Source organism: Benincasa hispida, chromosome 2, assembly GCF_009727055.1.
Source record: "Benincasa hispida cultivar B227 chromosome 2, ASM972705v1, whole genome shotgun sequence".
Lineage (NCBI taxonomy): Eukaryota > Viridiplantae > Streptophyta > Magnoliopsida > Cucurbitales > Cucurbitaceae > Benincasa > Benincasa hispida.
In genome coordinates, this window is record NC_052350.1 from 51,111,029 (window position 1) to 51,123,430 (window position 12,402).

The 12,402-nt window shown below is 32.7% G+C and overlaps 3 protein-coding genes across 4 annotated transcripts; 2 read left to right on the forward strand and 1 right to left on the reverse strand.

Moving 5' to 3' along the window:
* The first annotated feature begins 2,687 nt into the window (after nucleotides 1-2,687).
* Nucleotides 2,688-5,597, forward strand: LOC120070554 (uncharacterized protein At4g29660). Of its 2 annotated transcripts, XR_005479982.1 has the most exons (3): nucleotides 2,688-3,119; nucleotides 4,057-4,263; nucleotides 5,465-5,597. XR_005479982.1 is itself a non-coding variant. In XM_039022347.1 (2 exons), the coding sequence occupies exons 1-2, from the start codon at nucleotides 2,937-2,939 to the stop codon at nucleotides 4,165-4,167; spliced, it is 294 nt and encodes a 97-aa protein (XP_038878275.1). In that variant the 5' UTR covers nucleotides 2,688-2,936; the 3' UTR covers nucleotides 4,168-4,309. The 2 variants fall into 2 exon arrangements, 1 of the variants encoding a protein (XP_038878275.1); XM_039022347.1 differs by lacking the exon at nucleotides 5,465-5,597 and having other exon boundaries at nucleotides 4,057-4,309.
* Nucleotides 5,500-6,400, forward strand: LOC120070553 (PRA1 family protein F2). The gene has a single exon (XM_039022346.1). The coding sequence runs from the start codon at nucleotides 5,535-5,537 to the stop codon at nucleotides 6,231-6,233; it is 699 nt and encodes a 232-aa protein (XP_038878274.1). The 5' UTR covers nucleotides 5,500-5,534; the 3' UTR covers nucleotides 6,234-6,400.
* Nucleotides 6,401-9,301: 2,901 nt separating this feature from the next.
* On the reverse strand, nucleotides 9,302-10,491 carry LOC120070665 (cytidine deaminase 1-like). The gene has a single exon (XM_039022502.1). It carries the CDS (start codon nucleotides 10,368-10,370, stop codon nucleotides 9,474-9,476), a length of 897 nt encoding a protein of 298 aa, XP_038878430.1. The 5' UTR covers nucleotides 10,371-10,491; the 3' UTR covers nucleotides 9,302-9,473.
* Between the last annotated feature and the right edge of the window lie 1,911 nt (nucleotides 10,492-12,402).

Sequence of the window (12,402 nt, forward strand, 5' to 3'; positions counted from 1 at the left end):
TAAATAATATAATAATAATATAGAAATATAAATAATGAAAATAACACTTATCAATAATTTACTATAATATATCTATATATATATATATATATATTATATTATAATCTCTAATATATATAATATATAATAATAATATATATAAATTATATGTTATTATATCAAAATTAACATATAACCTATATTTTTATATAACTACAAACATACAATAATAAATCTAATGTTTCTTGTCTATCTATATGAACATTTTAATATAAAATCTAATTTATATTAAATTATAACAACTATGAATCCCCAATTCACTAGAAAGCTATATTCTGAACTCCCTTCCAAGATATTCATTTCTCCATTAAGCTATAAATGTATCAAATACATTATGCACAATAGTATCCGCATCATATTCGCAAACAACTTAAAATCTTCATATAATAATTAATCCTTATTAATTTTGAACAATTCAAATTAACTCACAATAACTGATTCTACCAACTAATCATATTGAGCTAACCAGATGACCTCTATGGAACTTGTATATTGAAAGCTGTCAATGGTATGATATTTAGATAGATATTATATTTTCTGATGATCACTATAAAGAATCTGCACGCACTTGCGTTGGGATGCGTAAAGTGTCAGTTTAATATTCATATGTCACGACTATAGTGTCGATAATACATAGGATGACCGATAGATCGAAATGGAAGAGGGAAAGAAAAGCGCCTTCAACAAGGTAATCAACATTGACATTTATAATATTCATTTATTTTAATAATAAGGAAGAGAGTTACATCTCTCTTCCTCATTAACAAAGGTTGTTAAACGATTGAGATAGTGGAGAAAAATACAAAAGTGTTCTGTTTTTGTCTTGGTTTTTTAGAGTTCTCAATCTTCATCCTCTATATATTAAGTTTTCCCTCTTAACCAAAATAGTCAAGACCCACTACTCCTGAGTTCTCACCCTGAGAATACCAAGGTAAGTATTGTGGTAGTGTTTGGTTTTGTTTGAGATTAATCTTGAAGAAGGTCTTCAAGAAGTTCGTGATCTGTTCGAGGGAAAAACACGAAGAAAGGTCTTCAAAGGTGAGGTTTCTTGAAACCTTTTCTTTCTAAAGCATGTTGTAATTTAGAATTAAATGCATATCTTGTTGCTTATTTACTGTAAAACTTTATATTCAATAAATAATGGAATTTGGTCGATCCGCTTCTGCTCAAGGTTCTCTCATTAGAGTTCCTTCAATTAGTATCAGAGCAAGGTTATAGGTTTCTGATTCCAAATTCCATTTTTGTATTGAATTGTTTTACAGTAATTGTGGGTTTTATAATCTGCATTCTACTTATGCGATAAATGCTTGTGGATGAATTTGTTGATGGATGTTTCAAGATAGAACTCTCTGTTTAAGGCTTTTTTTAATTTATAATTTTGGTTTGTAAAGGCCCCTGCATTTTTTAGCATTAATTGTTGCAATTGAGTCTGTAATTTGTAAGTTTGAGTTGCTCGTGAAGTTTCGGGTTGCTTCAAAGAAGGGTTGCAGAGTACAGTTTCGATGGAGAAAACGAAACAGAGGTTCTAGATCGTGTAGCTACGGCTAAGCTATTGTGTAGCTCTTGCTAGTGATCAGGTAGCTTTTGCTGCACGATCGTGTATCATTTGCTACAAGATCGCATAGTTGCTTGCTAAATGATCACACGGTCTTTAGATGCTCAATGCATGGTTGCTAGCTACGCGATCACGTAGTCTTTCATGCTCATCGCATAGTTGCTAGCTACGCGATCTCATAGTCTTTCATGCTCATCACATAGATGCTCAACACATAGTTCGTTTGCTACACGATCAGTTGTAAGGTGGTTTTTTGAAGGGCGATTCAGTTCGAGTGGTTCAATACCCGATTCTCCTGTTTTGAACCGGTTGACTCAAATGTTGTTAAAAAATATAATGTCTTAACGATACTCAGGTTAGCTACTACTATGAATTCAAGCTAGATATGTCAAACACAAACAGAGACAAGCAAATCTTCTAAAAATTAAAATGGGCATTTTGGTGATTGAAAAATTCTTATAAATAGAAAAATCTCAAAAATATTTACACTTTATAGCAAAAAAGTTCCAAAAGTGCTTGAAACTTTTTGCTATAAAGTGTAAATATTTTTAAATATATATATTTTTAAATTTTAAAAGCCCCGTGATTAAAAAGTGCTTTGTGATTTTATTTTCCATCAAATAGATAAAGAAGTGCATATTTTAGGAGTGGTTTCAAAATTGTTAAATCACTTTTATCACGTATAAAATCAGTTTGAATCACACCTATAATACTCGAAACAATTTAATATATAATTATACTCTAAATACAATTTTAATAATTTTAATGCTATTAAAATTGATTTTGAATGACTACAAGGAAAGAAATAGTAGGAAGAAAATAAGACTATGATTTGGATTGATGTTGAAAGGAAGAGAAGTGATTATAACAAAATCTTAACTTTTTTTTGTTTGATAAAATAAATTCAAAATTTAAAATTATCATTTAAAATTAAATCACAAATATTTCCCACCATTCTTAAAATCTATTATTTACCAAAAACAGATACAAAATTAAATAAAATTCAAAATTTAAAATTATCATTTAAAATTAAATGTTATTTTCTATATCTATTTTAAAAAACTATTTAATAATTATAAATTGAAAAGCCCAAAGCTTGAAGAGATGAAGGTGAAGAAGAAGCTGGTCCAATTCTCATCCGTATTGGGCTTTCTCTATTATCCTCCTTCCTCTTTACAAAACTCTTCATCGCTGATTCCGCCACGGCCACCGCCACCAGCGAGGCCAGTAACAGCCGAGTCTGCAACTGTTTTCGTTTTCCTTTAAATATCACTCAAATTGATACTTCTTCTCCTTCTAATATCTCTTGTATACGAACGAATCAATCGTCAATTGCGCGAAAATGGCGAGTTATTTATGGAGGAAGTACGCCGATTATGTCTACACCAAATGGGAAAGAACGATTCTCTGGGATATGGTTGATCCCTATAGGCGACCCAAATCCTTTACGCCTTTGGTTTCCATTTATATTGCTGCTTTTTACACTGGGGTCGTCGGCGCTGCCATTACCGAGCAACTCTACAAGGTAAATTTTCTACTGTTGATTCCATTTTTTGTCACTTTGTTGTTTAATTTAAGCATATTTATCTAATTGAATTTGCTTTTGTTTCTGTTTAATTGATGAACTGAGCCGATTGAAATAGAAGAAAGATGGGTAGTTTTTTCCATTTTGTTTACTCCTTAGTTTGTGACAGATTGGTGCTCCCAATTAAGGAATCTTTTAGTAAAGCCATGGCATAGCGAGCTTAGGTCAACAGTAATTGTGATGTACTTAGCTCTATTGAAGTTGGAGGTCCATCTCTGTGCATTAAAAAATAGGTTAAATTACAAATTTAGTCTTCATATGAGGTTTTTATCATAGCATAGGAAGGTTTTATCAAGTCGATTAAATCTAATTATTAAAATCATAGGAACTAAACTCTGATTTTGATGGGACCAAATTTGCAACTTATCCTTAAAAAAATGCGTAAAACATTAGTAAAAGTTTTTTTAGAGATATGAGGAGGGGTTGTGGGAGGTGCTTAGGTTTAATGGTTTGTTATGGCTTATGTGGTTAAGATTTATTTGTTATTATCATCTAGGTTTAATTCTTTAAATTTTTAATCCTTCCTTGTAGTTCATCGGACTCCCTTTGTTGTGGGACTGTTCTTTTTATATGTCCTTGTATGTTCTTTCATATATTAAGAACATATGTTTGATATTTGAGGCTTGGTTTCTTATCCAAAGGCCCAAAAAAAAAAAAAAAAAAGAAATATTGTTTAAACCATGTCTTATGATCATTTAAAATCAATTTAATGTTTGTTTTTTATACTTTTACACGTGATTGTACATCATTAAAATTGATTTTGAATGATTAGAAATACGTTTCTTATCGATTTTGAACATGATAAAAGTGACCAAACATGTCCTAAAAGCATCATTTATGCTATATCAATCTCTGCAATCCTTGTGAAAATGTGCAGGAAAAGTATTGGGAAGATCACCCTGGGGAAGCTGTTCCTTTAATGAAACCAAAGTTTTATTATGGACCCTGGAGGGTAATGAGAGGAGAAGTCCCTGCACATACCAAGTGAAAGCTTTAGCACTCGCCATTCTCGTCCATGCTGATATTGGAAACATGTTGTAGAAAGTTCATGATCGAGTAAATTTTCTGTTTGCTCAAGAAACTGGTACGATTGTCAATAATAATTCATCTTTCTGGTTTTCATTGTTGAATTTTATTATCTACTTCATCCTCTTTTAAAGCATGAGCAGCAAGATATATGAGGGTTGTTTTTTCTTTTAATCACATCAAGTAAGATATGGGGATTTGAACATTTAATGTCAAGAGAAGTACATGTCAAGTATTGCTGAGCTATGGTCATTTTGGAGATTGTAAGGCTTGTTTAAAGACATAGACTCTTAGTTTTTTCGTTATAAAGAAGAAATAGGCTGAGAGGCACTGCCTTTTAGATTATTAATTTCTGGATTTGGACTTGATGTATAGTAAAAAGGAGACAATTTCAACAAATGGCTAAGAGGTCAAAGGTTCATTCAATGGTGGCCACCTACCTAGGAATTAATTTCCTATGAGTTTCCTTTGACACCAAAATGTTTTAGGGTTAGGCAGATTGTCTCGTGAGATTAGTCGAGGTGCATGTAAGCTGACCTCGTACACTCACGGATATATATAGATACATACATACATACATACATACATACATACATTAAGAGAAAAAAATAAAAAAATAAAAAGACTTGGGGTAAATTCCTATTGTTTCAGTGAACAAAACCATTTATAAAAAGACTTGGGGTAAATTCCTATTGTTTCAGTGAACAAAACCATCGCTAAATTCTTGTTGAGATGATCACAAATTTTCTGTTGAAGTCTTCCTTAACCCTCCTTTTATTCTACAATGTTGATTACTTTAGTTCCATTTGATAACTATTTCATTTTTTGTTTTTGAAAATTAAGCCTATTTTTTTTCTTAATTTCTTACAATGATTTACATCTTTCTTAAGTACAAGAGTTGAATCCTTAGCCAAATGTTAAAGACAAAAATAAGTTTGTGAGAACTATATTTTTTTTTTCTAGTTTTCAAAATTTGGCTTGATTTTTAAAAACATTATTAAAATGTAGATCAAAAGCAAGAAATTTGGAGGTGGAAGGAGTATTTTTAGACTTAATTTTTAAAAACAAAAAACAAAAAAACCAAATAGTTATCAAACGGGACCTTCGATGTATCATTTGATAATTGAGATGAATGTTTGGCTTACATAAAAAGTAGTTCCCTTGGGGGGAAATTCTAGTTTGTAGCTTCCATATATGTTTTTGGTTAATGAGTTTTTACAGCTCAAACATTATTGACACGTAATATTCTCTGTTTTTAGAACAAAGTATTTAGGCTCTGCCAAAAATGGTTCTCTTCAACCTCCCTCTTCCTTAAATGGCAACCGCTCAATGCCTTTTCATTCCCCTCCCTCTCTCTCCCCAACCCTCCTCTGCCCTCTCTTCCTCTTCCCCCACCCCAGCTCTGTAACGGGCAAAGAAGAGGGAATAATGGGGACCTATGGAACAATTCCGACCGAGCCAGCCCCTTTATCGAACCTACATTACACTTCCCGGGCAAGAGAACGCATTGCATCAGGCCTTGGCACACGAAGGCCATGGATGGAGATGATCCAGCCTCAAGATCTGAGCTTTCCCTCCTCCTTTTTGCAACTAATCAATAGAATTAAGAACAATGGCGAGTACTTCCGGACGAATTACATTCTCATCATATTATTCATTCTCTTTCTATGTTTGCTCTGGCAACCCATCTCATTGGTTGTCTTCATCATCTCATCTGTTGCGTGGCTTTACCTATATTTCTTACACGACGAACCATGGGTGGTTTGTGGTAGCGTAGTCAACGATCGATTGGTGAGGGTGGCTTTGATGTTAATCACTGTTGCATTGCTTTTGATCACAGATGCAACTAAGAACATTATGATTTCGATGTTCATCGGTGTGTTGGTTGTGTTTGTGCATGGAGCTTTAAAAGGGAGTGAGGATGTTTTTTCTTTGGATGAAGAAGGTTTATCAGAATGTGGAGGTGGAAGAGGGGTTATCAAAATGCCTCTCAAGCATGCTGCCTCCTCTTCTTTCTCTCTTTCATAGAAACAAAAGCTCTTTAAACATGGTGCTTCTTTTATGGCTTTTGATGTTCTAAAAAGGCAAAGAATATGAGTTTGATGTTTTTGCCTTTGTAAATTTTGTTGTTTATGTTACTTTGAGGTTAAGGAAGTGGACGGTTGATAATTGGCTACGTGGGTTTCCATGTCCAATAATGTTGCTTGCTTGAATTATAATTTCTGCACTCTGCTTTCTTTAACATTTTGGACCATTCCTTTAATTTCTTTTAATTTTATACACATTAATTTAGTCTCTAACCTCAGTTATATTAGTGATGTCAAAATTTGGGTCAAGGTCAATTTAGATGATTGGACATCGAATGAATGCCTACAAGAATAAAAGAGTTGTGCAATGGCATGGTGTTAAGACACACACCCGGATTCTTAAGTTAATATTGAATTTGTGCATATCTTAAGTAGAAGATTAGAGTCTTTTCACCTATCTCACATGTATTTCTCTAATCTCTTTATTTATAGAGGGTTTTTATGGAATTGCAAAGGATGAGACTTGCTATTGGTCGAAAATGTCGTCAAGATTTTTCATGATGGTTCAAGTATAGGAGTGGGGTAAAAGGGATTTGGAGAAAAGTCTCCATGGGTTTATTCTAATTATGGTTGACCCATGTGGGTTGGTTACAACCTCCCATTAGGGATGTGTGTTACATTTGGACCATATCATCTGAGTTGGGTCCTTATACATTCCTTGTTTGTGTTGTATGCCTGCCCTGTATTTGGACCTTGGGCCACTTACGAGGCTCGAAACTCCCAACCATAACCCAAGCTTGCGATTATACGAGAAATATGTCACCAGAACCACAAATCTCAACTCGGAAGTTGGATCAAGAGTTAATGGTGAAATTATTTTTACTATAAGTCCCATGAACCTTGATCGAGACCATCGGAGGCTTAAGACTCAAAGGTAAGATGTAGAATGCGAATGAGTGATAGATAAAGACCTGAATAAGATGATATGGTCCATGAGGCATAACACTTAAGGGGAGGATGGGTCGGTCGATTATCGACCAAGATGGCAGCAAAATCCACCCTTTGCAATTCCATTAAACCTCTCTATGGGAGGGGGAGAAATACATGTGGTACATTAAAAACAACACACACAATCTTCTACCTAAAAGCTATTTACGAATATGATACTAACTTGAACGTCAAAGTGTGTGGGACTCATCACCACAACGACACACAATTCTTTTATCCTACAAACATTTGTTCAATTTACGCTCATCTAAATTTATCGTTGACTCGAATTTTGATATCAATAATTTTAGTTAGTCAATAAAGCATTAAAAGTGTCGAGAATTACAATAATTTAAGTTGTAATATAAGCTTATACTACTCTATAAAATTATAGGCTTAATTTTATTAGTATTATTAGTATTTCGAGATCGTCACCTTTTTAGTCCTATTAAACCATGCTATATAGCCTACATCTCACTCAATAATTGACATATATAATATGTACAGCCATCATCAACCCGACTCTTGTAAGCAATGATTCTTTCTAAAGGCATCTTTTTTGTGTTTTTGTTTTTGGGTTCTGAATCTGTGTGGGGACGCTTAATTCTAAAAATGATAAATAAAATAAAAAATTCCCCATAGAAGTTGGAAAGAATATTGGATTGGACCTCCTTCCCACCAATCATCAGTCCTCGCCGCCGTCAATCACCACCTTCCGACCATCTTCCCCGCCGCCGCCGTCACATCTCATTCTTATCTCCCTATCAAAATCTAATTTGTACTTAATATATTCATTATCCAATTAGCTTATGATTAATTCATTATAATCAAGTTTCCCTTTAGTATACATTCTTCTATCTCTGTTAATTTTTACTCTTAATGTTAACTTTGATCACAATTTTCTTCTTGCCCTTTTGGGGTAAACTTTGAATTTTTACACAATTTTTAAGCCATTAAAATTTCATTTTCCTTTTTTGGGATTCTCAAAGATCTATTCTCGATTTGATTTAGAAGTCCATATTAAATGAACCATTCTAGGATGATAACACTTTCTTTTATACAATATCTTTTTTTTAAGACATCATTACATCAATTATTGTCTCTATCCATCTAAATTGATTTATCATTTAAATATTCTATTCTTCTTCTTCTCTTTCTTTCTTTTTCATTCTCTTGGTTTTACAACACTTTTATTGACCATATATTTTGAAAAATTCTTCAACTTTAATTTCTGTGAAAAAACTTTTTGGTTATTGTCATTAATTATTTAATTATGTGAATTTTCTTCTTTTAAATGATGGGTGGATGTTAGTCAAATGTTGGGTTTCTTAATGAATTTAAGTTAAAATCTCTTTTTAGTCCCTAAATTTTGGAAAGAATAATATGTTGGTTCTTGAACTTTCAAATGTTTATTTTAGATCTTACCATTTAAAAATAATAATAGCAAATTTTATTGAATTATGAAAATTACTCTAATCAATATAGTTATTTCTTTAAGAATATAAGACTAAAATCGGTGTTTTAAAAATTAGTGAACCAAAATAAAAGAAACGTTAAGAAGTCAATGTGAAACTTAAATTACAAGTTTATCTTTAAAAAGAAAAATGTCTAATATTGTAGAGTCTTGTCACTTAAGATCGGTCAAACTACATGTAAGGGTCGACTCAAAACAAAATCTAGTACTATTATAATATCAACTTCTTCCGTTCATTATTTGACACAACTCATTCCATTCATTATTTGACACAACTTCTTTCATTCATTAAGTGACACATCATTAAATGATTTATTAATTTATTATTTGTTTATTTCGTAGACTCCACATCATTCTTAAATGTTATTATTGTGACAAACAATGAAAGAAGATAGTATGAAAAAATTTTCATACTAATATTGTATTAGAAATTTTCTCAGGTCAACCCTAACACTCAAGAAATTTTTTTTTTTTTTTTTTTCCTTTTTACCATGAATGAAAATGGAGCGAAGAAAATTTTTTCTAATTAAAAAAAAGAAAAAAAAAGGAGATTGTTACATAATTTCCTACATTACATATTTCATCAAACATCAAACAGCCCAGAAACATCTCGGAAATTGCCATTCAAATTAACCCAAGAAAAAAACGATCCATTTATTTCTCAACAGACCCTATTTTTTATTTACCAAAATAATTATTTGTGAAAATTCGACATCATTTTTATTAACATGCAGTAAACAGTTTTGAGTTAACCTCCAACAATTAATTTCCTCCGCCCAATCACACGGCGGCGATACAATGAACCACCCTAAATTCACATTCCGGCGAGATCGTCTCCAGTAACAGCCTCGCCGCTTGTTCTTGCTTCACTTCCACGCCATCCTTCTCCACCAACACGGCGGCGACGATTCTCTCATATTCGCCACCGCCGCCGGCGATGTACGACACTATCGCCGCCTGTACCGGCCCCATACTTGGATTATACGCAGCCGATTCCATGTAAGATCCATTGTAGATTCGTCCATTGTTGTCCATCAACGCAACTCCCGACGGACATTTACTGTACGGCGCGTGGGACATATTCGCGGCATCTAAGGCGGCGCGTTTGAGTTTCTCCAAATCGCCACCGTGAGTGCCATTACAGAGCTTTTCATTTCCGGCGGATTCGTTCGATAAAGTTAGGCCGTTAAATCGGGGCTCGAGGAGTAATGGAACGTCTTTATCGAGAAGGTCATCGGGACCGAATCGGTTAGGGAGAAATTGGGGGAGAGGAACGTAATCGTTGGAACTGGAATCGGATTCAGAGACGAGGATTTTGATCTCGGCGGCGGAGCGAACTTCTTGGAGGAATTGGCGGCAATGGCCGCAAGGGAAGGCGGAGACAGCAAGGTAATTGAGGTGAGATTCGCCGTTTAGGGCGAGATTTGTGACGAGGAATTGTTCGGCGTGAACAGATTGATGAAGAGGAAGACCGGGGAATTCAAGATTGACACCGAAGAACACTCTCCCGGAGGATCCAAGACCGACGGCGCCGACGTGGTATTTCGATATCGGCGGCCGGGCTAGACTCTGCGCCGATTTGACCAGAGATGGAAGAAGCAGAGGAATTGTGCGGCCCGATTGTTTGGCCATGGATTCGACTTCTGGCGCTTCGATTACGAATCTACATCCGTCCATTACGGGCGAAGGGAAATTCGAGTGATATTCCGACGAAAATGGCGGTGGCGAAGAGAGGAGGAACAAGAGCTTTGGCGGAGGAGGAAGGGCATGAGAGCGAAAACCAGAGGGAATATAAATAGAGAATGTTGGGAAGAAGAAATTGATTAATTAATTATTAATTATTAATGGGAGATTCTTAAAAAAAAAAGAGAAAAATTTGAAAAATTATTTACTGGAAATAAAATTTAATATTTTTTAATAGAGGAATAAAAGTGTATGATTGATGGTATGGGATAAAAGTCAATACTTTTTTTGCTAATTTTGTATTTAGTTTAATATTTTTTTATATGTAAAATTATGGTCGATTTTGGTTTCTATATTTTTAACTTTGGTTTATTTTGGTCCCTATATTTAAAAAAATGTTTATTTTGAGCATTTATTTTCAACTTTGATTCATTTTGACTCTTGAACTTTAAAAAAGAAGACAATTTTTATCAAATGAAGGGACAAAAATGACAACTTTTTACAAGTAAAAGTATCAAAATTAATCGAAGTTAAAACTAAAATAACTAAAATTAACATTTTTAAAATATGGGGACCAAAATGAATCAAAGTTAAGAGTATAGGAATCAAGATAAACAATTTGAAAGTATAAGAACTAAAATGAACTAAAATCGAAAGTATAGAAAATAAGGTAGTATTTAACTTTTAATTACAATAATAATAATAATAATAATTAGAATTATTACGGATGAAAAGTAAAAAAAGAGTGAAGGAAGAGTATTTGTGTTTGTTGTGTGTGTGGCAAACGAAGCAGACGAACTGCGTTGAATTTGGCTTTAATTTTTTTTTAATTTTTATTTTAATGAGTAATTTGATCACTTAAGCAAAAATGAGGTTTATTTAGCGAAAGGTTTAAAATTTATGTTTAATTACAAATTTTGTGTTTGAATCTTGTTGTTCGTGTCTATTTAGTTTTTTAATTTTTTTAAATGGTCGAATTTTTTTAAAAATTTTAATTTATTAGATATAAAATTAAAATTTTATGATTTCATCCAACATAAAATTAAAGAGGTTAGACTTATTAAACAAAAAATATTAAAATTTTATGATTTCATCCGACATGAAATTGAAAACGTTAGACTTATTAAAGAATCTGTAGTCCAATTCGAAGACTACACTTATAATTTAACTTAAACTTTAAGTTACCGTGTTTACTCTTTTTATTTATTATTTATTTATTTATTTTCAGTTTAACAAATGGGGGTGTTGGATTTGGCTACTAACCTATTGGCTGAAAAGATATGTCTCAACCCTTTGAGAGAGATGCTTATGTTGACATTGGTAGATGCTGCTTTTGTTTCTTTTATTTAAAAGGTTGGCTTTTTGGCCCTCAAATAATCAATTTTAATTAATTAATTATATTTTGATGATAATAAACCTACTTTTATTTATTAATAATGTGAGTGTTTTAAAGTGTCCATCGCGTAGAGTTTAAAAAAATGGTTTCAACACAATTTGAATCACCTAAATCAAATCTCAAACAAAGAGGATATAGCCAAAACATTTTTAAAGAAAAAACCCATGATGTAGCAATTTTTCTCATCAAAGTGGACCAATTGAAATGTGCCACTTGGAACAATGGAGAACTGATGCATGGTAGACTTTTGATTTTTTGATTGATTTTAAAAAGAAAATTAATTTAAAAGGAAAATAAATTTAATATTATTTTATGTCTGTGTCTAGCGGCTAGTTTTTGACACATGGTGAGTTTTTGCTTTTTGTTGGATTTTTTTTTTATAAAAAAAAATTATATTATATTTTGTGTCTAACGACTAGTTTAGTTTAAAATCTCCGCTATTGTTTTTTTCTTTTTTAAGATCCAATGGTTTAAATTAAATGTGATTTTCAACAATTATTCCTCTCTATTTAAACTCATTTTCTTCTCTAAATTATAACAACATTTTTTATTATTTTCAATCCTCCATAACTCATTAAACCACCATTGTTGTTCTCTCTCTAAGCTTCAATTTTTTTCTTGAGAGAGATA

Coding starts and splice junctions, on each gene's coding strand:
- LOC120070554 (XM_039022347.1), top strand. CDS start 2,937: ATGGCGAGTTATTTATGGAGGAAGTACGCCGATTATGTCTACACCAAA. Junction 3,120..4,056: donor TTACCGAGCAACTCTACAAG/GTAAATTTTCTA, acceptor GAAAATGTGCAG/GAAAAGTATTGGGAAGATCA.
- LOC120070553 (XM_039022346.1), top strand. CDS start 5,535: ATGCCTTTTCATTCCCCTCCCTCTCTCTCCCCAACCCTCCTCTGCCCT.
- LOC120070665 (XM_039022502.1), bottom strand. CDS start 10,370: ATGGACGGATGTAGATTCGTAATCGAAGCGCCAGAAGTCGAATCCATG.